The sequence below is a fragment of the Antennarius striatus genome, chromosome 3, assembly GCF_040054535.1.
Source record: "Antennarius striatus isolate MH-2024 chromosome 3, ASM4005453v1, whole genome shotgun sequence".
NCBI classification, from domain to species: domain Eukaryota; kingdom Metazoa; phylum Chordata; class Actinopteri; order Lophiiformes; family Antennariidae; genus Antennarius; species Antennarius striatus.
The window spans coordinates 4,832,688-4,860,400 of NC_090778.1; the positions used below are offsets into that span (position 1 = coordinate 4,832,688).

Genomic DNA, 27,713 nt, shown 5'->3' on the forward strand with positions numbered 1-27,713 from the left:
AATCATGCATATTCCATTCCAGTAAACTTTGTGGACTGATTAAGCTTCGTGGCCACAGCTCTTAACACCGACTGAAGATCTTATGAATTACTCTTCTTCAATCCCGAACAGATTTTGTCAGATTTTCAGCTCCACAAGAGACATCTTGTTAAAAGCTCCTACTCGCTACCCTTTTCCCGGAGCCTTCAACTCCATTTGAAGGAGTTTTTCACTTTTCATGGTGTAAAATTCTAAACAGTTGAGATGTGGATTATGAATGTGTTTCATATTCATTTGCAGTTGCCTTTCTCTGGGGCTGAGTTCTACACCACATGACCTCTAAATTGAGCCTTTAAGTATAAAATCTGTGGAGTTCCCCTGGTAATGGACCCTGTCCTTACATCCTCTATTTCAAGCCTTCATGCAATTGAGTCTGAAGCCGCAGTTTTGTTTTGAGGAGACTTGTCGATAACATTATCACACAGCTGCCTCATGTGGACCTGGCTTTTTGGATTATGAGGAATCTGGATTTATTCTCTGATAACCCTACTGTGCATGCTGAAGGATTAGAGAAGAGTGCAGTAAACAGCTCTTTGTTGGAGTTATTGACTCGTAAGGTGCATTTGGAAAAATGTTATTGCATTAACATCAAACATTGCACAACAGAATCTTTTCAAAAGCTCTGGTTAGCCTTGTGGAGCTGTTCATTCTCATGTCAGTATTAGCTAAATGAGACATTCTGCTTTGGGAAATGGTGACGTGTGTGTGTGTGTTTATGTTCTGCACCCTATGATGGAACACGTGAATGCTGCAGCAGGCGGAGAAGTGACGCTGTTCCTTGTGTGACTGTTTAAGTGTCTGGTGTGGTGGCAGTGTGTATCTGCCGGAGGAAAATGTGTGACTTACCAGTGAAACACTTACTGTACTGACTGACACAAACCAGCCTTATTTTTTCCTGCCACTATTCAGCTGCATCGCCATGAAATTTGAAATGAAAACTGAAGCAGCACATCTAAAACTGACACATCTCAAGGGGCTTTTTCCCCATGTTAAAAGTAGAGTAAATGTTGTCTCCTGGTTTCTGGTGATGTAGGCCATTTGTCAAGAATGTCTGAGAAGAGAAGCTGATTAGCTGAGGGCCTATAAGGAGGCCATCTCTCTGATGGGTCTATTTTGCCATAATTAATTATCATCATCCTCGTGGTCATGGCCTTCTGCTGTGGATGAGGAGGGGTCTGGAAGTGAAGACTGTCTCATGGTTAGTGTATTACAGTGAGAGGCTCTAGAGGAGAGGTCAACCAAATGAGAAATAACAAATAGCGTCATTTGTTAAATCGTTTCTACAAAAACCAGGAGGTTCACTTTAAGGTTGTTTTTAACTAAGCCTGTCTTGGTTGAGATATGACACAGTTTCTGGAGGTAGACAGGTCTGAGCGAGGAGGAGGAGGAGGCTGTGACATCCGAAGTGTCTGAATGACTTGGCCTCACTTCAGAGGATAGTAGTGCCTGCTGCCTCAGCAGTAGTCTGCTGTACCAGCTCAGGTCCAAGGTCTCCAGTTAATTGCAAACTCATGAATATTTGAGGCCCGTCAAAGGAAGCCCAGACAGGCCAATCATTGTACCTGCATCTCAACATCTGAGGTCTAATGGTAAAGGAAGGTGAGGAATTCAGCCTCACCCTTTCCTCCAGTAAATGCAGACAACAACAAGAACTGATTGCAGCTCTGGTGGGGTGCTTTGCCTCTGTATATGGCCCGCGTTAGTATGACACCTGTTCTTCTGAGCAGTGTATGGGGTAAAGTGGTCAGAAGCTGGCAGATCATCAGTACACCAGGCCAGGCATTGCCAGCTGCTGCCACAGTAACAACCATGAATGCACCTTTTGTTCTTCCTGATCACGAAACAGAACGCAAACCCTTGTTTAGGGATTATGCAAGATGGTTCATACCACATCATCCTGTTAGCCTCACATACAAACATACATGTTTCCATAGATACATTTTAATAGTAGAAGAATGTGTGGCATGTTTAGCATGAGCCTGTGGGCCTCCCCTGGTTCAGTGATCCTCCCTCGTGTTCTCCTTCAGCACTCCGGTCCTGCAGGCTCAGCACCCCTCCTAGGTCCCACTCAAAGGGCCCTCTGTGCTGCTGGCTGGCAGGACAAGTGTTTATGGAATGTTTCAGCTGCTTGTGGGGTGTGGGGGGAAATGGCTAATGAAAAGTTAAGTGTTGTATGAGTTCACATCTCACACTACAGCCTGACCTGAGTAGCCTGTTGTGGTACTGGTTTGAGTTTGTTTTAGACAAAGTGTACTTGTTCAGGGCGAGCCAAGAAAATGAGAGAGCAAGAAAAGTGCCTTAACACGATCTGAATACGAAAATTCTTTTTCTATTCAACCAGTTAAAGGAACAGTCCAGGTATATATATATATATATATATATATATATACACCACACTCCAATACCAGTGGAAAGTTGGGTGAAGTTTTTTCATCCAGAAAACATTGAGTCCCACAGCAAAACCTCTCCCAAAGAAATACAGATCATACAGAACGAACATAAAATTATTCCATACAGTTTGTGCAAGATAATCCTAGTGTCCAGATGATGTGAGGGGTGTTTTTGATCATTCTAGTGTGTGCCATTTCTGCAGATGGACACTTTATCTAAGAATCTAAAGTGAAGCTCACTTTAAAAAGTATGTAAATAGACCTGGTTTTATGCCGAACATGCTTGATGGAGTTCTTTTGTGTTGATTTTCGAATTATGCAACAGTACTGTTTTGCTTTGAAGCTCTAGAAAATCTATTGTTGACCAAGAAACTTTGGCTGAACTGTTCTTTTACCAAATGTATCCCACAACTCAGTATTGTTTCTTATTTAGACCCTTTCTGACATCACTATGACATAGTTAAGGCTGAGTTAGACACAAGAAAGTTGTTTAACAGCTACAACACACATTTTATAGCCTAGAAAAAGTCCATGCTCTGAATTAGTAACAAATGGTTTCTTTTCATAGAATCTAGACCTGATAACCCTGATGACATCATCAGAGTCATTCTCTCGATGCTACACATTACACACTTGTTATTTTGGTTTATAAATAAGCTGCTTTTAATAAAATGAACGTATTTATAAATAAGTTGCTTTTAAAGTTGCTTTTATTAAAAGCAACTTATTTATAAATAATAGTTGCTTTTATATAAATAAATTGCTTTTATTAAAAGCAACGTATAAATACAGTAAGTTGCTTTTATTAAAAGAAACTATTATTTATATATAAGTTGCTTTTATTAAAAGCAACTTTTTTATAAATAAGTTTCTTTGATCTTTGATTCCTTCTCCACAGACGTTACACATCCTGAATGGATTAGCTGTTAAATCCTCGCTGTTACTAGGTAGAATATGATTTACCCAATCACATTAAAGCACCTCAGGTGTGGTCTCTGTGCCAATATTTAATCTGTTCAGACATCCATGCAAATTAATATTTTAATATCCCTCGGGGTCATTGTGATTCGTTACGTGTCTGATGTCCTGACCTTGTCAGCACTTTTATGTGCATTAAATATATAAAAAAATAACCTTCAGGCTATGTGGATAAAGGCTGGCTTGGCCAGAAGATAAATTATAGCCTTTTAAAAAAAGGGAGCACAGAGTTATTCTTTAATGGAATAACCCAACACGATTAAATTACTACTGCACCCTTCAGGCTCTTATTCCCCTCTCTGTCAGGAAAACTATTTATAGCCAGTACATTTATGTGCATCATTGTCTGTTTATTTTGACAGACTGGAACTGTTATTTTGATTTTCTGTGTTATGTAGGACATGAGTAGCGGTGGTCTGTCCACCCTGAGCTATTTCAACACACACTGATTACTAGGTGTGCTGGGCTGGGCGGCTCAGCTCTGACCCATGCTGCTCAATGACTGGCACTAATTTCAGGCTGCCCCACGACGGATCAGAGACCAGTCCTGGTGGGCCTAACTGCTCTGTGGTTCCACTGGTCTGCTGGTCCAGCAGACGCCTCAGATGTGCTGGACAACATTCATCTGCCAAATGTCACAGCTGGTGTCTGCATTTGTCATAAAAGATGTCCCAGTTGCATTGGATAGGGGCACTCTGCTAATTTCTCATGTCATAGTTAAGTGACTGCTCACAGAGAACATCACACAGCTGCTGTAAACAATTTTTTTATTGTGAATAATCCTAGGTTTTGGTTGCACACTACATTTTCTTCACTCTGCTATCACTTGGTCTTCAGTGACAGGATGTTAGTATGTTGTTTGGTCAAATCATCTACCTCAGTGGTTCAGACAGAAAAAGCCCAGTTATGGAATAGATTGCTTCAAATTTTGAACAGACATTCATGGTCTCCAGAAGATGACTCCGTAGTATTCAAGCATTATCATGAGGTCATAATTTTGATTTTCAAACAGGCTCGTTTTATGACAATTTCAGATGAGTTGCTAAACTGTTAAACATGTTAAATTGTTGAAAGATGGTGAAAGTTTATTGCCATTGTATTTTATACTTGGCACATATGTAATTGAAATACTATGGGTCTTAACAGAATCGATATTTCAAGTCCAAATTGTCACTGGAAGTTTGGAAAACAGAAATATTGCTATTATTTCCAGTTATAGTCTAGTATTATAGATATGAAGTTTCCTAGGATGTACCTTTCACGTGACAGAATGCAGATCACTGTATATGAGTCTGAAGAACCCAAAATAGATTCTTAAAGGTCAGCAGAGGGTGACTCCACTGGTTTCAACAAGTTTGATTCTACAGTATGTAGGCATATGAGAAAATGTTCCCATTCTCACTTGATAATGAAACATCAGTGAACAGTTCTCTGGTGCTAGATTCATGTCTTTGGTACAGTATAATATTTATTTTGTAAATGCAGTGGGTGACTTGTCTAGTGTGAATCTTGCCTTTTGTTGAAAGTCAGTTTGGATAAGGTTCATGCCCTGTGACCCCTGAAAGATTAAGTGCAGAGTCAGAAAATTAATTAATTTCCCATTTTGAATGGGATAATCAGATAAGCAGGATTGTCTTTGGACATTGATAACGTTGTGAGATTGGATATCCTTACAATTCTGTGAGACGATCAGGACCATCAGTGTCTGCTCCAACTCCACTGTCTCATCCAACTGTGATCATTTCTGGGTGCAAAGAAACCCAACATGACGTTCTAAACGATTGGAGGATTCCAAACTGGTAACTGGTGATGTCACGATGACTCTGTCTGACTCCCATGACTCTGTCCCCTGTAAAACAAACAGAACAGACATTCTTATCAATGGATTCAACCAGATTTTTACACAAAGTGCTTTGGTGACAGGTCGGGTGGTCATTGGTGTCTGAAGGGCCATCACCCTTCAACGCGTCCCTCCCTATTTGTTCTCCTTGCCACCCCTGTTTCCCCAGTGATCATGCAGTCTGGAGGAGAATCCATTTGCTTTAGCCATAAAGTGTTGCTAAGCTTTTAACGACATCATATTGACCTTTACTGCTACTTCTTTTTAAAGGTGCAACTTTTCTCTCCAGATCTATACAGCCATTAGAGAGGCGTCAGAAACACTGTCCTTGTTGCACCTTATTTTGTTCTCTGGTAAATTATTGATGCTTAAATCTCATTGCACGCCATTTCTGAGCAGGATCATTTTAGAACTTGCAGTATAAATTCTGTCCAACAGCTGAATGATCTTTGTGTGGGTGATCAATATGTTCACTTTTTCAAGTGGTGAAATGGAAACTGCAAAAGCTCCCATTCTTGTTCCAGCTCTATTTTGGAATTAATCAATGTTCCCATTTTGCTTTTATTTGTATTTTTGATAACTGCTGTCTGGACTCTTCCCATCAGTTGATTCAAGCTGATATGTTATCTGTGAACATTTAACAGATAAGTGTTGAGTACAAAACCTGTTTTTCTGTAGCTTCTCACTTTTGATTGTTTCCAGAGCCAGTAACTTCCCTGTATTGACGTGTCCTCCTGTCAAGAGAAAGCTTATGCTTTCGCGTCAGTACAGCATGATTCAACTGGAAACCAAACACTGTTCACATACAAACAGAAAAATATGTCACGTTGTTGAGTCTGTGTTTTTTTGTGTTTATTTGTGTGATTGTGAATCTCCGATGCAGTGAAAATGTCATGTTAATACATTCAAATTAAATTCTTGAAAAACACGGAATTACAGAGTTCATAGACGGTCCAAGCAGAATCGGCTTCTCTCTGGTCCGCGGCTCACGGCAGCATCTGGTGGGCTTATGTAATGTCATTACAATGTATTTATTACGGCTCTGTTGCACAGATGAAACCATTCTAAGCTGCAGAAAGTTGGACACGGGACAGGAGCACATGCCGCACAACTCACATTTTGTATTACAGAATGTGTTAATTTACTGTTGATAGAAATAAGAACATGACAGTTTGTTTGCTGTGATCTTTGATGTTTTGTACCAACACTGTGTTCCACAGGTCTATAAGAAACTGATGCATGTTAACAGGCTAAATATCATCAAGCAAATCTATCCAAACGTATATCTGTGTGTGAGTGTGTGTTTATATACAGTATATGTAATAAGTGATCACAGTACAGATGTGCTACCTCTATCTTGTAAAGAGGAATCAGTGATTGAGCTTTAATCTGTTCACAAAGCTGTGACCTTCACTGAGGACGCTGAGGTCACGTCCTCTTTATTGTGGGGCATTTAATCACATTGAATGGTACGAGCATACTTGTACAGTCACAAAACTGATACAAACTTTGGGCTTTTAAAGCTCATTCTGATTGGTTGAACACAAATTTGACATGAAAGAAAATAAATTAATAGCATAAGTTTTAATAATGAGAAAAGATAATAAGAAATGAACTTTTGTTGGCTAAAGTTATGCTGAGAGACGTTTTACTTAGGATCCCTTCTGCTTTTAATGACATTGACATGTATTTTTAACAAAAATAAAACATTAAATTACAAACATGTTGAAAGTATTTATTATGATTTAGTACAATTTGTTGGAGTTCAGATGTTAAAAGGACTTTATGGGAGCATTTTTATATTTTTAAACGTTTACGTTGTTCATAGTTACTCAAACTTTCCACATCCATATAAAGTATGTTTTGGTTGATAACAAAAAATTGTGGATCAGAGTCTTTCCTTCGGATTATTTGTTCAGCCTTTTGTTAAAGACAATCAAATGACGTCAAAATAGGTCACAAGAAAAGAAAAGCAAACATGTGTACATGCAAAAGGTCTCAGCGTTAGCGGGAATTTGGAATTTGACCGCCGTGACCGTGGATGGATGTGTGTGTTCACTGTGGAAGCTGTTTGTGAAAAGATGACCTTGTGCAGAAAGCCTGTGTCCGCTCTGAAGCGGCTCAATTTTCCGGACAGACCTGCCTGAACACTTCCTCTGTGGCGGTCTTTGTGAGGAACTACGACGCTCACTGAGGATTTATTGTGATGTCCTCTTTCTCACACTTACCACAGCCAAAAGAGGAAAAACGCTCCCACAGAAGTTACAAATAACTTTAGATCGTATTTTTAAACGCTATTCTTATTCTTGTTAACCATATTTTTCTTAGCTGTGAGTATTTCTTCTTCCCCTGGAAGGAGACAGTTAGAGGTTCTGCGATTGCTGCCTGAAAGAGGATGTGTTATTCATCCGTCTCCGGGGCTGATGTATAATCTCACTGGAACAGTGAGTGGCCTTTCACATGGACTTCCCCTGTGCTCTGAGGCTGTTTGTCCTGCAGTAATCTCTTCCTCAGGCTTTCAATACAGCACTGCTTCTCTGCTGGACCTGGTGTATTTGTTGGAATCCACTCTCGTGGCCTCTATGGATGTCATCCTGTGGGTCTGTCTGTCTTGCAGACCTCTCCAGGGTGAATCGCCTCTATCCTTCCCCAGTTTCCGGAATCCTCTCTTTCCTGTTTTCAAGCAGTGCTTCACCGGTTCCGTAGCTGCTTGTTCAGATACAGTATTTTCTGGACTATAAGGCGCACTGGACTATAAGGCGCACCTTCAATGAATGGCCCATTTTATACCTGTTTCATATATAAGGCACACTGGATTATAAAGTGCATCTGATTATAAGGTACACCTTCAATGAATGGCCTATTTAAAAACTTTTTTCACAAAGAAAGGCCCACTGGATTATAAGGCACACCGTCAGCTTTTGAGAAAATTACAAGTACAGGCTTTTAGGTGTGCCTCATAGTGTGGAAAATACTGTACTTCACCTCACATTTGTAGACACGTCTGTCTTATATTTTATTGTGGCTGTTTGAGACTGTCATTCTGCATATGCCATCTGTCACATCCTTGATCTTGTTAATGATGGTAATGATGATGATAGAGCTGGTGAGTCAGGGGTGTCAGTAATTACAGGGCAGCGAGTCCGTTGATCCTTATCTTCACTCTGGTCCTGAAACGTCTCAAATCATAGTGGCGACGAATAAAACATGTACTCACATGTACTCGACTGACTGTTAATAGTAATAATCTGACGTTATGATCCTGAAAACAGTCCGCTGAAGGAGAGCCGCTGTAAAACAGTATTAGCAGAACACGTGTGGTACCTCTGCTGCCCCCCCCCGCCCCCCAGGCTTATCCACTCATCTGGCATGAGCTGTCGGTGGCTGGCACAGCCTGTGTGGTAGATTTGTGCAGGCCATGGGTTTATGAAGGGTAGAAGAGGATTTGATAAATTGGCAAATTATAGGAAACGGCTCAGTGTTTCTGTCAGATGACAATAATGCAGCGTCAGCTCTTGTTTCACATTACAGTATTTTCTGCACTATAAGGCGCACTTGGACTATAACACACACCTTCAATGAGTGGCCTATTAAAAAAAACACATTTTCATATATAAAGTGCATTGGATTATAAGGCGCATTGTCGGTTTTTGAGGAAATTAAAGGTTTTTAGGTGCGCCTTACAGTGCTGAAAATACTGTAATGAGTACTGTAATTCAGTTTGAGAAACAAAGCATTAATGTTTTCATAACTTTACTTATTTCTGGACTTTTTGTGCAGTGGACTTATTTCATAATGGACAAAATAACAACCACTTGCATTATAATACAATGCATCCATGGACTGATTAACACACCTGGAGGGGGGCGTGGGTCAAATTGTAATTGCGGGCCCACGTTTGCCCCGTTTGGCCCCCAGTGCTTTGGTGTGAGTGTGTGTGTGTCTCTTGAGAGCTGTGATGATTCAATAAAGAGTGTTGAAATATTTATAAATATATATAATTTATATGTTAAAAAAAATCTCAATGCCCTTATTGGTCCTGGATCAAATCTACACCACCAGGCCACTACCGGGTGTTAACAACTGCCTCAAAGCAGCGCCATTATTTCGTTGTCTCATCATTTTAAAGACAACAAAGCAAAACCAAAAGGAAAACATTGAACTTGTTAACACCGTATAAAGTTTTTCAAATCAATCTGTTCCAGAACAGTTGTCCATGTACACATCCAGCCAGCACAGAACATCACTAACATTCAGCTAACTTTATATTTGTGCCTTCAGCATTCAGCCTTCGATTCTGCTTTGGTCTACATTCACCCCTGGGCTAAAAATCCGCCTTACGTGCTCGCCTTTGGTAACTACTAGCTGATAAGTTTGTCTGACATGTGGTGCTGGGATGTTTGACTGCAGTCAGTTTTATAAGAGCTTTTCCACTGAAAACAGGCATCTGCTGTGGTTTGAGTCAGAGTTAATGACAGCAGTGGGACTGGAACAACACAGCGAAATACAACATCATAAAATCAAGCCGAAAGATAAAATGGTCTTTAGAACTGAGGGGAAAAGCGGAGTCACTGTTTCACATGACGTTTAATTACGCAACTAAGTATTATTTATTATTTTTTATTGTATTGTACTGTACCGCTGCTTCCTCTTTCCTGTAAATGAGTTTCCCTCAGAGGGATCTATAAAGATAACATATGATTTCATCTCATCTTGTCTCATCTCATGCATATCTTATGTCTGTAGGTTGTATTAAACATTTTGATCAGTGGAGCTTAAGGGATTTTATTTAATGAATGATAATAAAACAAAAGAAAGCAAAGCTCATGGAGTTTCACAGCTGCTGGATACTGTCGTTTCTGGTTAAGTATGAGCTTAAAAGTTGCCATACCCTTGTTTTACACGCTATCAACAAACTATAATCTTAACAACAGTTGTATGGTTTCCAGGTTGTCTTATAAGATCTCAGTTTATTTAGTAGGAATCCCTATTAGGTGTGAATTCAAATGCACTTGTTTACATCATCACACTATCTGTTTACAACGTCACATGCAGGTTTAATGACAAACATGTGACCATGTTTTTCACAGAGACTCCCTACACTGAAACTCCTACGTCATACAGCTATGACCTGGAGCAGTCAGACGAGCCTCAGCCTCGGCGTGACCTTCTGACATTCGCTGGATCGCCATCGTCCTCTCCACGGCTCCGCTCCAAGAGTCGGAGCAGCAGAGACACCCAGTCGACCGGCTCTCTGGAGTCCTCCCTGTCGGTAAAGATACCGCTCGACGCCCACCAACAACACCACAACAAATCATTTAAAAATCTCACACCACGTGCATAGTGAAAACCACACAATGTAAGTTCATTGCTCATATAGAAAGGTTCACTTAAGCGGTTAGAGTTCATAATGAGAATTTTAAGAAGCTTTATAACAAAGACCAACTCTGGGATGAAGCTGAAAAAGTTGGTACAATAGTTCCTGTTTGTGCATAAGGCAGATCTTTAGTCAAAGCCAAAGGTTAATTTCAGCATAGAACTTTGTTTTATTTCCTAAAGTATAGAAGCGAGACAACACAGACCTCCATTAAGCAGCTCAATGTCCCCATTATGTCATTACACCCTCTATAACAATAGTTCTATGATGGACTGACCTTCATGACAAGACTCCAGACCCTGAAAACCTCCCCTAGCATTTGTTACTAGTAACAGTTTGATCTTTATCTGGATCCACTCCATTGGTTTCTGTGTCCCTGTCATAAACCCATAATGTCCTGCACAGAACAACACACCACATGACGTCCTGGGGGGTCAGATCTTAGCTTGACTATCCTTCTGTGTGGTGCCGCATTTACATCAAGACGCTCAGGGTTGAATTGTGAGTCCTGACCAACTACGTCACGGGCAAAGGAGCAGAGGTAACCCTCAATATTAGGTTCACTCCAGGAATATTCCATTTCCTTAAAGTTGATGAAGTTGAAAAAGGCAATATAGGATAGATTGATGTATTTTTAGTTTAAGTAAGTACCTGATAAGTGTTGTCACCTTTGTAACGCAAGCATCATTTGTAGAAAAATCAGTGGAGACGTTCTGGCCTGTAGAAAACTCCATAAGACGTGCCCTGAAGTCAGCTATTTCATCCAGCTGGGAATGATTTTGAGCATGAAGCAGGTTTTTTTTATTTTTTTTTGCTGAAAACACACATGCTCAGCAAACATAATGTGGTAGAACATTAAAAAGAGACCCAAGCTCTCCCCTCCTTACTGTCTGTTCCTGTCCTATCTGTTGTATCTTTTGTTGTGATTTGTACCTAATTCATGGTGTAGGGGTGGGGGGTGCATGCAGTATACAGCTTTATGAGTTTGACATGATAAGCTACACCTGGATGACTGATGTCTTTGCCCTGTTTGGATTAACAATCGGTGAACTATACATCCATCTTCCTTAAAATGCAGGGAGTCTCTGCTGCAGGCCTCTCGGAATGCGAAACTCCTACAGGTTTTAATCAAACGTTGTCCATCTCTAATCCCATAGCAACAGTATCTGCTGCCAGGGGTTCGCCGAGGTGTGGGTGATTTATTAGACTTGAAAGCATTACAGTTTACACATCTTATTGTCTTTTGTGTTGGAAGACCACGTCCCAGCCTGTTTGTCGTCCATTCTCTGTTCCCTCTCTATCAGGTGGAGTTAGATCAAGAGAAGGGGCTGGAGATGAGGAAGTGGGTTCTGTCAGGAATCCTGGCCAGTGAGGAGACCTACCTCAGCCAACTGGAGGCCTTACTGATAGTAGGTGTAACACAGAAAAGTCATTTTCTAAATGGATCACATGCCAGAGTTTAGACAAAAGACATTATTATTACATAATTTACACCAGTGAATAAAAATAATTCTAATGGGGCTGGCATAGTATGTTTGATTGTGTTTACCAGGTGACTCATGTTAGCTAATTTATTCAGCATACTACTAATATTGAAGTAGTAAAATCACTTAATAACTCTGGAAGTAAATAATCACAATATTTAATAATTAATAAATAATTTGTTTTGAATATGTTAAGAGTACTGACTGATGAAGAATCACCATTTTGTTTGTTAAAAATGGAAGTGATTCCATTGCTGTGTCTGAGAGAATAGTGGGTTATGATTTCATAATATTTTAATAAATTGCATCAATTTCAACATTGATCAATGATGATTTCACTCACAATGTTTCATATTTACACCAACGAAACATGACATTGACAAAATGAAACATGAGTCGTCAACTAGTTTCAATAAATCAAATTTCAAAAGGCATTTGTGGTCTTGGATCCAATCTTTATTGTAGGTGGCTTGAATCTGATGTAATTTAAGTCTAGACTGTGACCAAAAGCGAGTGACACACAACAACACAAAATAAAACCACAGATCATAATAAAATCTGTCTGTGAAGCCTTCATCACTGTTTTAACCAGTTCACTCGACTGCTTCATTCTTCTTTCTGTGAAGACGATATTACATCTCACTGGTTCATGCTGTCTGTTTGAGATAACTCTGAATGACACTGACTGTTGTTTTGTGTGCTGAACTTAACTATAGAAATAACAGTCTCCTATATTTTGGTTGTGATTGTTAAACTAGCCCATGAAGCCTCTGAGGGCCGCGGCCACCACCTCCCAACCGATGCTGACCATCCAGCAGATAGAGACCATCTTCTTTAAAGTACCAGAGCTGCATGAGATCCACAAGGATTTCTATGATGCCCTGCTGCCACGAGTTCAGGACTGGGGCCACCAGCAATGTGTCGGAGACCTCTTTCAGAAACTGGTATGGTATGATGAATTGCACTGCTATTCGTCAAATCAGTAACTTTCAGTAACTAATTATTACACTTCTTAAATGCCTCAATCGTTAACTCTAGTTTAAAGGAAGACTTTCAAGGAAAACGGTTTGTTAATCATATTCGGTTGGGGGGGGGTTGTATCTCACATGTGAGTAGACTGCCTGGAGTCAACCCCCGGCTCGATGAAAGCCTCACTTCACCACATGACAAGCAGTAAAGCAGAACAAAACACTCTATAGAAGGCTGCTGAATAAGAGCTACGTCAGTGTTTGCTGTTGGATGGAACAGATGAAAAGCACACATGCACGCTTCCCTGTTGTGAACTGATTCTAATCTACTCTACTTGTGTCCTGTAGGCCAGCCAGCTCGGAGTGTACCGGGCATTTGTGGATAACTATAAGGTTGCTGTGGAGACGGCGGACAAGTGCTGCCAGGCGAACGCTCAGTTTGCACAGATATCTGAGGTATGTAATCGCTCTGCGCACGGCGAGGTCTGTGGTGAGGGTTTGATGTTGTACAGCTGCCCGGGACGGAGCAATGACAGGGCAGATTTCAGCAGTGATTGTTTTAATTCCGCTGCGGGCCTTTGCTGTCTTACCCTTCTCTCTGGTCTTATCTTCCTGCCAGAATCTCAAGGTCAAAAGCACAAAGGATTGTAAAGACCAGCCTGCTAAAAATTCACTGGAAAGTAAGTACTAAGTGAAGTGAATGACATGTTCACCTTGCAAGTCGCGGATCAATATAGTTATCAGTACAGAACATTAGCTACGATCAGACCCGTTGAGTCGACTTTTTGTCCTCCGCAGCTCTTCTGTATAAACCGGTGGACAGAGTGACTCGCAGCACGCTGGTTCTGCACGTGAGTCAATCTGTCAATACAAACCTTCACAAATACAAACATCCTCTCTGCGTGAAGACGGAGCTGGGGAATGATTTTGTCTGCATCGTTGGTATTCTAGGACCTCCTGAAGCACACACCCTCCAGCCACCCGGACTATCTGCTGTTACAGGACGCCCTGCGCATCTCTCAGAACTTCCTGTCCAGTATTAATGAAGAGATCACCCCGCGTAGACAGTCCATGACGGTGAAGAAGGGAGAGGTCAGTGTTGGGAAAGTTCTACATTGCCTGAGGATTGGGTTCCATGATAACCTATGGGTTTCTGTTGGATTTAGTGCAGCCCAGGTTGTATTTGTTAATATTCACCAAGGCAATGAGTAGCGCAGGACAATTTAAGGTCAGTTCCAGCACGTTCCCTTTCTGGAACACTTGTTCCATTTGTCAATAACAGATCCAGTAGTTGGAATAGTGCCGTGGCCCAGCAACGAGGCCTGCTACCACAATGTTTACTCGCTGGGACACACCAGTGCTTACATTTCGGCAGTAAATATGTCTTCTACCCATTTTTGGTATTTGTCTCCACAATTTTGTAACACAAGCAGCATTGATTTCCTTTCCTTTTTTTGATTTACAGTATTTTTCCGCACTATAAGGCGCACTGGACTATAAGGCGCACCTTCAATGAATGGCCACTGGATTATAAAACGCATCTGATAACTCATCTTTAATGAATGTTCTATTTTAAAACTTTTTTCACATAAGGCACATTGGATGATTAGAAATTGAGAAAATTCAAGGCTTTTAAAAAAGGCGTATTATAGTGCGGAAAATACTGTACATATCCAATATTGAGGCAAATAAAGCATCTTTTGAAATGACTGAAATTGCAAAACCTGACTGGAGACGACTCCATGCTAATCCTCTGAGACCATATCTCACACACAATGGCACTATGAGCGGAATGGTTGCTAGCATGCTGATAAGCAAAGGGTTTAATGAGTACCAAATTCACCTTTTTAGTTCAATGTGTTGGCATGCTACTACTGAATAGAGTCAAGGAGGTAAAGAAACAACTGATGATGACAACGTCTCCTTACGGCAACTTTAAAATGTTATTATTTAGTTATAAATGACAGATTGTGTTTGTTAAAAAACTTTTTTATGTGCCCTCTCCCCACCACACAGACTGCCACTGCCATCCATACATGACTAAAATATACTTCCTATGAAATAGGGTGCAAGAAGTAATCTCTAAAGATTACAGATCTTGCAGATCATTTGGACTTGAGATTTACCGTTGGTTGCGCTGAAGAACAGACTGTACAATATTTTAGAACATGAAAGGATGTTGACTGTTGACAGTGAAAACATTGAGAGCATGGAGTGTATGGAGGCTGCAATAAAAGCAGAGCGTGTCTCAGGTTGCTGCTGACTCATCTCAGCTCGTCTGCTGTAGCTGCGAAGGAAGTGGAGTGTAGAGGAACCTCGTGACAAAGCGGTGCATTCACTCCAGGCAAAGGGGGTCTCTGTGCTGCAGCCCAGGAAAAACCGTTGATTACCTCCTCTCTCACTCCCATCCTTCCTGGCCTCGGTGTCAGCTGTGCTTCCCAGAAATGACCCCACAGCCCTCCTTAGGTCTCCAGTCGGTCTAAACCAGCCTCCTGGGCGTGTACCAAACTTACCCGTTGCTTGCTGACCCCCGTGTCCCCACAACATTATCTGAGGATCTGATTCAGATGACCTGACCGAGAATTTCCTTTGTTTTTCCTGGGAACTGGCTTCCCCCCTCCAGCGTGGGCCGATAAATTAATGAAAGTTCTGGGGAAATGTCTTCTGGGGAATTATACAAGAAAACCTGACGTGATAATGGATTTTTTTTTGTTGCCGTACGCGGGCAGGTCTCAACTACATTTGCTTCTATTGTTGATGTTTTGCGCTGTGGCCGTCTGTAATTACCAAACCCTAAAGCCACGAGTTTGTTCAGCGTCGACTCAACGGTTTCATTATGGTACTTGAAAACACAGATTCCAGCGTCAGGGTGTGTGAGCTCAATGTGGTCACAGCTCTTGTTTTTCCATTGGATTATTGACTGTTTGCAGTCATGTTTGCATCACAAAACAATGAGCGGATGTCACCCTGCCACCTCTATTTCAAAAACCAGGACAGTCGTCAACATGTGAGGCCGAACAGTTCAGAAAAACTAGCCTTGGAAAAAAAAAAAAACGTGCCGTGATGATTTCCCTCGTTTTTATTGGACTGCAGTTGTTGTGGGATGGCAGTCTCTCACGTGGGCAGTGTCATTAAAGCGCGTCAGTTCAAAAAGACAGAAGGGGGGGGGAATTTTGATGCAAGCTGCTGCAGGAAGAGATTATGTCATCACATGGGCATCTGAAGTCAGGCTGGACGGATCAGCAGCGATTAAAGGAAGCTCTGAAATGAAGACTCATTATCAGACACACGACTGATTCCTTACGGTTTTTCATGCATTATTATTTGTTTTATTATTTGTTGAGGTATCTTTACATTGTTCCCATCACAAATACACGCATCCAGACTGACGATGACGATGTGTGACCCAAGCATGAACAGACCTGACTGTCTAGACTGGTGTTCCTGCTTGTCCATCCTGCAGCTTTTAAGACTTTCCTGTCTGCTTAGTGTAGGGAGCCAAGAAGACATGTTCCAACAGTTCATCGTATTCATCCCAGCATTGCCTCAAAAACGCTTCATACCATCTGTGGGTGCTCCTGCTATCGGTTCACATCACAGCTGTTTTCTTGTTGTCGTCATTTTGTTTACGCCTGTTTTGGGGATGAGGGACATCACCTGATGGCAGTTGCATCAACTTCTTCTGTGTAATAGTTACAGGCCTGCACATACGGTACTTCATGAGAAACTACTATCCACCCCATTGGAACTGTTTTAAGCACAGCATCTATATAAAATTTGTAGTTGGTGAACGCCGAACCTTTCCTCTATTCATTTTTAGTGCATTAAAATTTGTTTTTTTGTTCATTAGTTAAAATACAGTATTTTCCGCACTATAAGGCGCACCTAAAAGCTTTTAATTTTCTCAAAAACTGAGAAAATAATCCAGTGCACCTTTTTAAAAATAGGCCATTCGTTGAAGGCGCGTCCTATAATCCAGTGCGCCTTATAGTGTGGAAAATGCTGTGAGTAAAATATCACAATGGTTGTAAGCGAGACAAATGGCTGACGTTTTTAAAAAAGTGTTTTCCTGTCGGCAGAACCGTCAGCTGCTGAGGGATCGTTTCATGGTGGAGCTGGTGGAAGGTTCCAGGAAGCTCCGTCACGTCTTCCTGTTCACTGACCTGCTGCTCTGCACCAAGCTGAAGAAACAGGCGGCAGGGTGAGTCTGGGTCAGCGTGCAGCCCCCGGGTTAGAGATTGAGGCTTGTAAGCCAGAAGATCTTCTAGTTCAGATCCCTGTAGGGGAGGAGAGTCACTCCACCCAAATAGATCTCAAAAGAAGTGTTTCAATGTGACCAGCTTGTGGTCGCACTGGGAGACAAAGGTTAAGAACCTTTCATTGGTTTTGTGAACATGTTTGCAAGCTTGTTTGGTCACTCTAACAAACCATTCTGGTGTTAAACTGAAGTAACAATCCTGTAGAAATTGTTGTTATTCATGCATTTTATCCTCCATCAGGAAAGGACAGCAGTATGACTGTAAGTGGTACATCCCACTGGCTGATCTGACCTTCCAGACCATCGAGGACTGTGAGTCCACCCCAATCCCTTTGGTCCAGGACGAAGAGATTGACGCCATGAAAATCAAAATATCCCAGGTCAAGAATGAGATCCAGAGGGAAAAGGTGAGGATAAAACACACCCCAGGAGACTCACTGACAGTTCCCCACATGGAAACCATGACAGAATTTCATTTAAAAGTTATGATTGATTAGTTTATTAGTGATTTGAAGGAACTGCACTGCAGAAACATTATAGCAGATTTGAACAAGGAAGTGTAAAGATACTCTAAAATAAAACTAGGAACTTAGAGATCAGGCAGCTTGTGTTGCATGAACCCTGTCGCCCACTGTTTATGTGCAGAGAACCACCAAAGGACCCAAAGTGATCGATCGACTGAGGAAGAAGTTATCAGAACAAGAGTTTCTGCTGCTTCTCATGTCTCCTAACATGGCATTCAGAGTAGCCAACAGAAACGGAAAGGTGAGTCCGAGGTCTTTCAGAGGGAGTAATCAAACATAGTCAAAAATTTGTGAGATCCATTGTGATTTGATTGACAGAACGAGACCTCCTGGCTTCTCTGAGGTCTGTTTTTATGGGTTAATCTCACGCCACCCATCATCAATCCCTTCATTTGGTTTCTGCTGCCCTCTGCTGTTGTTATGTGTGATATGAATGCATGAGTCTGCAAGAAAATCCAGTTCACCCCCCCCCCCTTCATTCATTTCAGGGTTTCACTTTCCTCATCTCCTCTGACTATGAGAGGGCTGAGTGGAGGGAGATCATTCGAGAGCAGCAGAAGAAGTGTGAGTTTCTCTTGCATGTATAAAATGAGACTTTCCTATCAGCTCTGTTTTTACACTGCTTCATTCATTCCCTGCACTTCCCACATACACAAAAAATACCAATTAAACAAAATGGATTGATGTCATTACTTCTTTGTTCTTGATTCTAAATAGAAGAAAAGTGATATACAAAGCTTATAGAATTTTTACAATTCTTTAACCTTTTGTCCAATGATTTTGTGTAATGCAGATTAAGAATTAGTAGCATCACCTCCAGATAAATATATTTCTGCTTCAGTTAATGCCACAGTTTTTATATCTGGAGCCTGCCGTGCAAAAGAAATGATTTAACTGGGAACTGTAGTGATGGAGTGTCAAGAAGCCTGTGGAGGAAAAACACTGAACGGTTTCTTCATCTTCATAAAAGATGCTCAGAATGTTTCGACAGTGTTTTTGTGATTACCTTTTTTTTTTTCATGTTGGTGTTTAATTCTTAAGTGAAAACCAGAATTTCTGTTTTAATTCCAAAAAAGTACAATAGAAAAGTATTGAACTCAAATCACTGCTCTTCTAGTGTAGGTAAAGTGTTATCAAAAGATGAACCCCTCTATCTTCTGAAGATATTAAACATACCTTTAATTCAACATTTAATCTCATTCACAGTATTATATTGCTATCAGAATATGAATTTTTAGTATATTAGGCAGGGTATTGGGCTTGTGGAATATAAAGTAAAATTTTGTCTCGAGCTCGTATTTGTTTGTCCCACAGGTTTTAAAAGTTTCTCCCTGACTTCTCTGGAGCTGCAGATGCTCACTAACTCATGTGTAAAACTGCAGACCGTTCACAACATTCCCATGACCATGACGAAGGAAGGTGAGCTTCACAATCTTTTGCAGTTGTTTTGAGTTTAATTGTTCATTTTAATAGACCAATAGCTTTGTACTTTACATGAATGTGGATAATGTGAATGCTTCCCTCTGCAGATGACGAATCCTCTGGTTTGTACGGCTTCCTAAATGTCATTGTCCACTCGGCATCAGGTCTGAAACAGAGCTTAAGTAAGTGGGTTATCTACCTTTTTTTTTTGGATAGGAATCATGTTGGTGGTAATTCTAGAGTTTACACACAATGTCTGCCAAAACTAATCTACTGCCCCCACCCCCACCCTTGTCTCTGCTGTGGCATCTGGAAGGGCAGCTGCAGGGGAACTAGTAGGATTAGCCAGGAACACTGTGTACAAGCCACCTGAAATATGTCTGCTTTAATTCCCGGTCTCTCCTCTGCACTCTCTGTCACAAATGGCGACCAGGCCACAGTTGTTGAGGAGTCCACGCCACTCATAATGTACTGAATCACATTTCAGCTGAACTGACAGCAGACGTCTTACAGCAGATCATACAATTGAGGCAAATCTTTTGCTTTCAGTTTCATATTTATCTGGCATTTGAAGAATGTCTACCTGTTCCCTCCAGACCTTTACTGCTCCCTGGAGGTGGATTCCTTTGGTTACTTTGTCAACAAAGCCAAAACCCGAGTGCACAGAGACTCGACAGAGCCCAACTGGAACGAGGTGAGAGCAGATCGGAGCAGAGAATTTTTTTGCGCGCCGGGCTGAAACCAACTATATCATGGTTTCGCTCTTTTCCACACAAGGAGTTTGAGATTGAACTGGAGGGCTCTCAGACTCTGAGGCTGCTGTGCTACGAGAAGTGCTGCAACAAAGCCAAGCAGAGCAAAGAGGACGGAGAGATGATGGACAAGATCATGGGCAAAGCACAAATAAAGGTATTGACTAGTCAAAATGGATCGGGGACAAAGGCATCTGATTGATCAGTAGATGAATACGTAAAGAGATTATATCGATCCTTTCAGTTGATTAACACTCAAAGCCTTCAAACAAGCTAACGTTCACACAAACAATCTACTTTACAAGACACCACCTGCTCATCAGGAGTGATAACAAACACTCACAAATACTATGGAACAGCCAGAATCTTGACCAAGGATACTTTTAAATGTAGGATGGGAATCGAACCACCAACCTTCTGACTCATATACAATAGCTTCATCCACCCAGATGTGTTGATGATGTTGGCTTTGTCAGATTGAGCAATTTCCATATTCATTCATTCATTTATTCATTCATTCATTCATTCATTTTCTCCAATATTCATATTCAAAAATTGAAAAAATATTTAAACAATGTTAACTTTTAATAATAATGTATTTTTATAAGCTGATCTCCATGCGGTTAATGTGGGTTTGATTCTGACTCATGGCCCTTTGCCTCAACCCCACACTATTTTTCCCTGTTTTGACACGTTCTTTTTACTGTCTCATAAAAAGAAGGTACCATTTACAATAAATGTTTTAAAATATATATAATTATTAAATACATCTATTATGTATAAAAATATTTAAAGTTGGTTATTAAAAGATTGTGATCAAATTATTGTATGTCCTACTGAAGAACTGTTCATCTCTACATCCTGTGGTGGTTTTTCAGTCCACCAAACATTTCTGGAGCTTCGCAGCAGAACATTGATCCAGCATTGTCCTTAATAAGCTGGGGGGAAAAAATCTTAACTTTAATGTACAGGGGAAAAACATCAATAATTAGGAAAATACATAGCTACTCATATGTTGTATGTATGTTAGACAATTTTCTTTCATTTCAATCACAGAAAATCAAACTAGCTATCTAGATTTACAGACTCACTATGCTTCCACTGGCATTAGATCAGTCCTGGTCTATGTTGAGTGTGGACTCTATTCCAGGACCTTTTTTTTTTTTTTTTTTTTTTTACTAATCTTGCCCTGTAGGACCTTCTCCTGCTAAAAGGGCAGTGAGCCAGGGGGGATGACCAGCGGGTCACATCAGCTTGACCCCTACTAGAATGTTGTGACAACGGTTGGATTAGACTGCGGGTTGGCCAAATGTAGCTGTTGGTGCCGCTGGGCCAGAGACACACAGAAAGCTCTTTGATGAGCCAGTGACGGGATTTTCCTGCTGGGTGGGTCGGTCAAAACACTGTTCAGTCCCAGAGAAAGGATCTGAGAGCTGACAGGTTCTTGCCTTGATATTCAGCAGCCTAGAGAGCACACACCTGTGAGGTATCTAAAGCAATCTGCCTTTGACATTTCTTCTGTTGTTGATGGTGTTCAGTGGTACGGATGCTGAGTGAATTACACACAAAAATAAAATCTAATATTAACATAGACAATTATGTATTTTTAAGTTACTGTTTTTAACTGTTTGGCTTTTTTTTTTTTTGCATGGGATTGCATTCTGATGATAATTATTTTAGACAGTGAGTCAGGGAACCTGAATTTCCCTTGGGATCATTAAAGTATATATCTATCTATCTATCTATCTATCTATTGAGTGTGGAAAATCCATGATTAATACACTCAAGAAAACTCTTCACACTAACACCATGTAACATGTATTCATATTTCATTACATTGAGAACTAGATGGTATTAGCTGAGCCATGACTTTGACGATCAAAGAAAAGATGAACTTCTAGAGGGTATAGAAGTCCATAAAAGGTTATATTAAGGGTTAAAATACAGTATTTTCCACATTATAAGGTGCACTGGACTATAAGGCTCACATTCAATGAATGGCCTGTTTCAAAGCTTTTTTTTGTCATATATAAGAAGCCCTGGATCATAAGGCGCACTGTCGGGTTTTGAAAAAATGAAAGGCTTTTAGGTGCACCTTATAGTGCAGAAAAAACTAACTTATTATTGGTTCAAGACCAGTCTGGCACTAAAGGTCACTAGCTTTCATTTACTATCATTTACTAGCCGGAGAGGATCCTGTTTAGGCTACCTGAGATGCTGCTCCTTACAGCAGCAGGCTCAAGCACGTTGGTAATGAGGGTGGGAGGGGATTCTCAGGAGTTAATCCCCCAAATCCATCTGAGAAGTAGAACAACAGAGGGGGGGGGCGTGGTCGGCTGTGTCCTCTCCTGACGTCCCAATAGAGCCAAACGATCTGGAAACTAGCATTACCGGGAGGTGAATATGACAAAGGAAAACTTAAAGTGAAGATTCAGCTGGGATGTAAGAGAGAGGATCATCGGGATTCTTTAAGGCAATGTGATCAGTGACAGTCGTCCAGGGGGGGGAGGACCTGCTGCCGTTGTCAGTGCCAGGGCTTAGAAAAACAATCTGGTGTCTGTGATCACCATTATTCTGTGAGGGCAACAGTTCAGACTACAAAAGAATGAGTGAGTACAATCCTGATGATGAAGAGAGTGTGGATCAGGTGAGCAGTGGTCTGGAGGAAGAGGGGCGCATGGCTCTAAGGAAACCCCCAAGCACAGGGGCCCGTCTGTGGGCCAGAGTCCGCAGCAGTCTGCTCAGAACAAAGGTAAAGAAGTGCGAGGTGTGAGCGAACATACATGGGATGTTGCTTTTGCAAAGGATGTCTCAGCAACCTGCATCTAAAGACGAGTCTGGTATCTCATAATTTTTAAGATGATATTTAATATTCTGTTCGCATTTTAATGTCGATATTGCTGTTGGGATTAATTTCTTTACAGGTTTGTAAAGCGGAGTAAAGACTGATTCTTTTTTCGTGTAACAGAAAATGTATTTCCTCTGATCAGAGGATTATCACAATGAGATTTAATTTGTCGTGAATGAAAGAACGGCTTCGATGTTGGACAATCACAACGCTGAGCAGTGTGCCCATGATGTTATTACATCACTCATACCTGATCTCTGTAAATAAAGCCTGCCGGTGTGGTTTTTTTAGTCAGGTGACTGAAATAGGTCAGTGACACATGTTAGCGCTATCTGGACATATGGAGTTCATGTATCTGTGAAGCAATATAAATTACCTGTACTGAAGTACAGTAAATATGATCGCTTCTCACCACTATTCATAATCATAGTCCTCGTGTTACTTTTATGCTGACATGCATAAAATATTCCCTGGTTAGTAATTCTGAAGAATCAGAGTTAATTAAAAATGTTTGACTTTTTTTTTTTTCAGCTGGATCCTCAGACATTGCAAAATAAAGACTGGCAGAGGGCAGTCATCTCCATGAATGGGGTGAGTCTTCATCTGCTTTTATGATGTTTCCTGGTTCACAGCTTCTAATTAAGTAAATAAATAAAATGAATAAGGGTTTGTGGTAAGAAGTTAAAATTTTCTCTAAATCTTGTCATTAAAAAAGATCAGAAATGTGACGTTGAGTTAATCCATGATCCTTCGGTACCAAACTGACATTTCAGACTCTTTTTGCTGTTCTAAAGTTTCTCATGCTCCAGATTAAACCACTTCTAGCTACAGAGGCCACTCACTAGCGGTCGTGCAGACTAGCTTAGCTAATGTAAGCAAATGTTTGTCTAAAGTAACAGTTTTCCTTTCCTTGTTTCAGATTGAGGTGAAACTTTCCATGAAGTTCACAAGCCGAGAGTTCAGTCTGAAGCGAATGCCCTCACGGAAACAATCTGGTGTCTTTGGAGTGAAGATTAACGTAGTGACCAAGTGGGTGCATGTTTATTCTGGGTATTCCATGTGTATAATTAATATAGCATATATTCACTTTAAAAAAAAAAAATTTTTTTACATTTAGTGTCAGAAAATTGATTAATCTGTCATTTAAATGTGACGGAGTCGCTGGTCCACCGTGAACTTTGACTTATGCACTTTTTCCATGGCAGAAATGTTGACATTTCACAGCAAGAAAAGTTTAGGTGTTACTAATAATGTTAGCAGGACATCCCATAAACTATGACAGTGTGATCGCCAGCCATCACACGATACCAACCGAAGCAGGAATCATTCATTTTATTATTAACACCCCACCACTACATGTCAGATGCCTGTTAGCGGCTGTGCCATGCTAAATAAAAGTTACACCAGAAAGTGATAATCCAAAATAAGCTTCTGCAGCCTAAGCAGCTAACTTGTGTCTGTGTGACCCCCCCCCCCCCCTCAGACGAGAGCGTTCCAAGGTTCCTCTCATCGTGAGACAGTGTGTGGAGGAGATTGAACGCAGAGGAATGGAGGAGGTGGGGATCTACAGAGTATCTGGTGTCGCCACAGACATCCAGGCACTGAAGGCTGCCTTTGATTCCAGTGAGTTCAGTCTGTATTAAATTACTGAGCAAAATTGGAAAGAAAAGATTCGTTATATGTATTTAAACCTAGAGATGGAGCTCTGCTCGGTGGATTCACCCTCAGATCACAACTGTTTTTCACAGCCTGCTGTAAAACTTACAACTTTGTATTTCAGTAACTGTTGTCTGCTCTCCACAGACAACAAGGACGTGTCTGTCATGATGAGGGAGATGGACGTAAACGCCATTGCTGGCACACTGAAGCTGTATTTCCGTGAGCTACCGGAACCTCTTTTTACTGATGAGCTGTACCCGAACTTTGCCGGAGGCATTGGTCAGCAACTTTCTTTATCTTAGTGGTGGTCAAGAGGGCAGAAATGCAGTTGTCACACAGATTCATTTATGTGTGTTTTTTGCTTTGCAGCCCTGTCTGACTGTGTGGCCAAGGAGAGCTGCATGCTCAATCTGCTGCTGTCTCTACCAGAACCTAACCTGGTGACGTTCCTGTTCTTACTCGACCACCTGAAAAGGTGAAAGACCTCATAATTAAAAAGTGTTTAAGCCGCTGCGTGTGTTCTTTTTCACTGTGAATGTCTGTGACCTAACATAGAAAAGATTTTGGCTTCATCTAGGAGGGCATGTTGAAATTATGTTTGACTTTGTTCCCGCAGGGTGACTGAAAATGAAAGTATCAACAAGATGTCTTTGCACAACCTGGCCACAGTTTTTGGTCCCACTTTGCTTCGACCCTCTGAAAAAGACAGTAAAATCTCAAACAGCTCGCAGCCGATCTCCATGAACGATAGCTGGTCTCTAGAGGTCATGGCTCAGGTAAGACACGTGTAAGAATACAAGAAAGGATATTAAGAGACTGCCTTTCAACTGACTTGTGAGGGTCTGATCACCTTTCCTGTGTCTCTAGGTGCAGGTCCTTCTCTACTTCCTCCAGCTGGAAAGCATTCCAGCACCTGACAGCAAACGCCAAAGCCTTCTCTTCTCTACTGAAGTATAACAGGACCATCATGTACTACGATGTGCGTGGATGTTCTGTTTAGTAACAGAAAGTCAACTGCTTTATGTGATGGATGTTGCTGTAGGGGCATGCTTGACTGTTTTACTCTGAGAACCCACCAGATGGACCCATCAGCAAGTTGTGAGCTGGAAGGAGCCATCATGTTGATGAGCATGTATGTCCTGCTAAATTAGAAGCGTACTGCCTGTCAGAAAATGAAACTCCTGTGTCATGTATGGACAAAATTATTAATTCCTTAATTTAAATGTCAAAAAGCATTATTTACTGTACGTTAATATTCTCCTTTGCCCAATTCTGTTGCTGTGCACCAGTTCCTTCAGAGCAGAGATTTCTGCTGCAGTTGCAATCTCTATGTTTTATTTCTATGAATGGATGGTAGATGAATGGTAAAGTATATTTTTCATGTCCATACCTTGTTTCTTCCCCAGTGCTGTTTTTCCTCAGTTGAAAGATCACTTGTGCCAATCTTTCCCTGCTTGTGACCAACAGAGCATTTCAGTCATTTTCCTTTATGTTTACACGCATTCTTAATTTTGTACAGAATTATAAAAGTATGAGACTGAAACTGTAGCTAACACACATCAACATGCAGGCATGTTGACCTCAAGAGTTGGGGTGTTCAGTTATTTGTGCTTAACAGATTGTACAGAGACCTAGTTGTATCCAAGCCAACCTTCATGTAGACATGAGGTGGTACAGAGGTTGAAGGGCAAAGCATTCCAAGAGAAGACAAGGCCTAGTTTTTCCACTCATGGAGTTTATTCTATGCTGTGTAACAGCTTATTTTCATGATGGTCTTTTGTCCACTTCTCATTTGATTTGTTACATTATTTTTAGCCTCTGTCTGATCAGATTTATTCAGTTAAACTTCACTATTTGCACGATGCATTCCTTGTGTAATCTACCATTATTGGATAAAACATACTGTTCCAGAAATAAGAGTACCTTGGTCATTACCCAAATACCAAGTGTTTCCTTGTTGGACTCTCGTTGCAGTGATTCACTTGTGTGTGGCTGCTGGCTGTTTTACATGTGTTATCATCCATGTAGTCTATATTGCTTTCACTGCCCTGTGAAAGTACATTGTCCTTGTATTAACTTTTTTTTTTTCAAAATCACTTCAAGCATCCAAACACTTGATAGCACAAACTCTAATCCTAAAGGCTTGTGATATATGTAAAATAAGCAATAAGTTGTAGTGATTCTTAGGATGAGCAATGACAAGTAGGTCATGTATGTATGTTTCATGTAAATAAACTTGGTATTATTGTTCCAGTGCATCATTTCTGATACAAAATCATCCAGACTTAACTACATGTTCTTTCTTTTCTTTTTTTGGTCTTGTCTGCATGTATAGTTTAACCCCATAAAAGGGGGTCAACCTTTTATGAGATCAATGCTTATTTTAGTCATGCAGCAAAATCTTTTATATATTTTAATGCGTGCATGTGACCGTCACCAGTCCTCTGGGAACTAAATTGTCAGTCTTTATTAGAATGTCCTATTGTGAGCCAGAGAGGGAAGTGCTGCACCTCTGTGAGTTAAGGGGGAAAGCAAAAGGAGACAGGGAGAGAAAACACAAACAAGGTAGTGGATAGACAGGCAGTGCTGTTGGAGTGAAAAAGGTTTAGGCTGTTTTATCCTATCTTAGAACTGATACCTCAACACCAATGTTACAAAACATCAGATTAGTGGAGGTCCTGACAGTATAGAATAGACCACCAGAAATAACCAGTGGAGGAAGATAGAGGGCATCAGATTGTGATGTCTGAAGTGAGACTCATCACATTCTGACGGGACACAATGGTTCTCAATAATTGGACTCGACAGTAGCTGGTAAGCCCTGAGCCAACATGCATGTGTGATGGAAACCAACGCCCAGATAGGCTACTAGAACCTAACAGGGCCACGCTAGCTGAGTACCCCCAACCCCGCCAGCCAGGAGCACCCAGAAGCCATCACTCGAAGAGCCACCGGGGGCACCGAGAACCACGTAGACCCAGAGGAGGCAGCAGCCGCCACCGCCAGAGCTCACGGGGCAGGCCCAAGGGGCACAGGGCAAGGAGATGAGATGATGACCTTGACCTTGAGAAAAGTAGGTCAAGGTCAAATTTCAACTTTGTACACTCAGGAACCGTTATAAGATATAAAGATGAGAAGGACATTTTAAGTAAGACCGTAGATCAAAGCTAGTGC

The 27,713-nt window shown here is 41.1% G+C and overlaps 1 protein-coding gene across 1 annotated transcript in view; it reads left to right on the forward strand.

Moving 5' to 3' along the window:
• Positions 1 to 26,787, forward strand: part of si:dkey-91m11.5 (PH_BCR_vertebrate and RhoGAP_Bcr domain-containing protein) — a 30,103-nt gene extending 3,316 nt beyond the window's left edge. The window contains exons 2-23 of the mRNA XM_068309884.1: positions 10,338 to 10,519; positions 11,929 to 12,033; positions 12,867 to 13,052; positions 13,425 to 13,532; positions 13,696 to 13,756; positions 13,875 to 13,927; positions 14,028 to 14,168; positions 17,156 to 17,277; positions 17,576 to 17,741; positions 17,980 to 18,099; positions 18,347 to 18,422; positions 19,173 to 19,277; positions 19,388 to 19,462; positions 19,877 to 19,974; positions 20,058 to 20,189; positions 23,412 to 23,471; positions 23,800 to 23,909; positions 24,364 to 24,503; positions 24,684 to 24,818; positions 24,909 to 25,014; positions 25,156 to 25,315; positions 25,407 to 26,787. Of these exons, the coding sequence (XP_068165985.1) occupies positions 10,338 to 10,519; positions 11,929 to 12,033; positions 12,867 to 13,052; positions 13,425 to 13,532; positions 13,696 to 13,756; positions 13,875 to 13,927; positions 14,028 to 14,168; positions 17,156 to 17,277; positions 17,576 to 17,741; positions 17,980 to 18,099; positions 18,347 to 18,422; positions 19,173 to 19,277; positions 19,388 to 19,462; positions 19,877 to 19,974; positions 20,058 to 20,189; positions 23,412 to 23,471; positions 23,800 to 23,909; positions 24,364 to 24,503; positions 24,684 to 24,818; positions 24,909 to 25,014; positions 25,156 to 25,315; positions 25,407 to 25,496 (2,531 nt within the window). The 3' untranslated portion in view covers positions 25,497 to 26,787. The remainder of the gene's footprint in view (positions 1 to 10,337; positions 10,520 to 11,928; positions 12,034 to 12,866; positions 13,053 to 13,424; positions 13,533 to 13,695; positions 13,757 to 13,874; positions 13,928 to 14,027; positions 14,169 to 17,155; positions 17,278 to 17,575; positions 17,742 to 17,979; positions 18,100 to 18,346; positions 18,423 to 19,172; positions 19,278 to 19,387; positions 19,463 to 19,876; positions 19,975 to 20,057; positions 20,190 to 23,411; positions 23,472 to 23,799; positions 23,910 to 24,363; positions 24,504 to 24,683; positions 24,819 to 24,908; positions 25,015 to 25,155; positions 25,316 to 25,406) is intronic.
• The last annotated feature ends 926 nt before the right edge of the window (positions 26,788 to 27,713 follow it).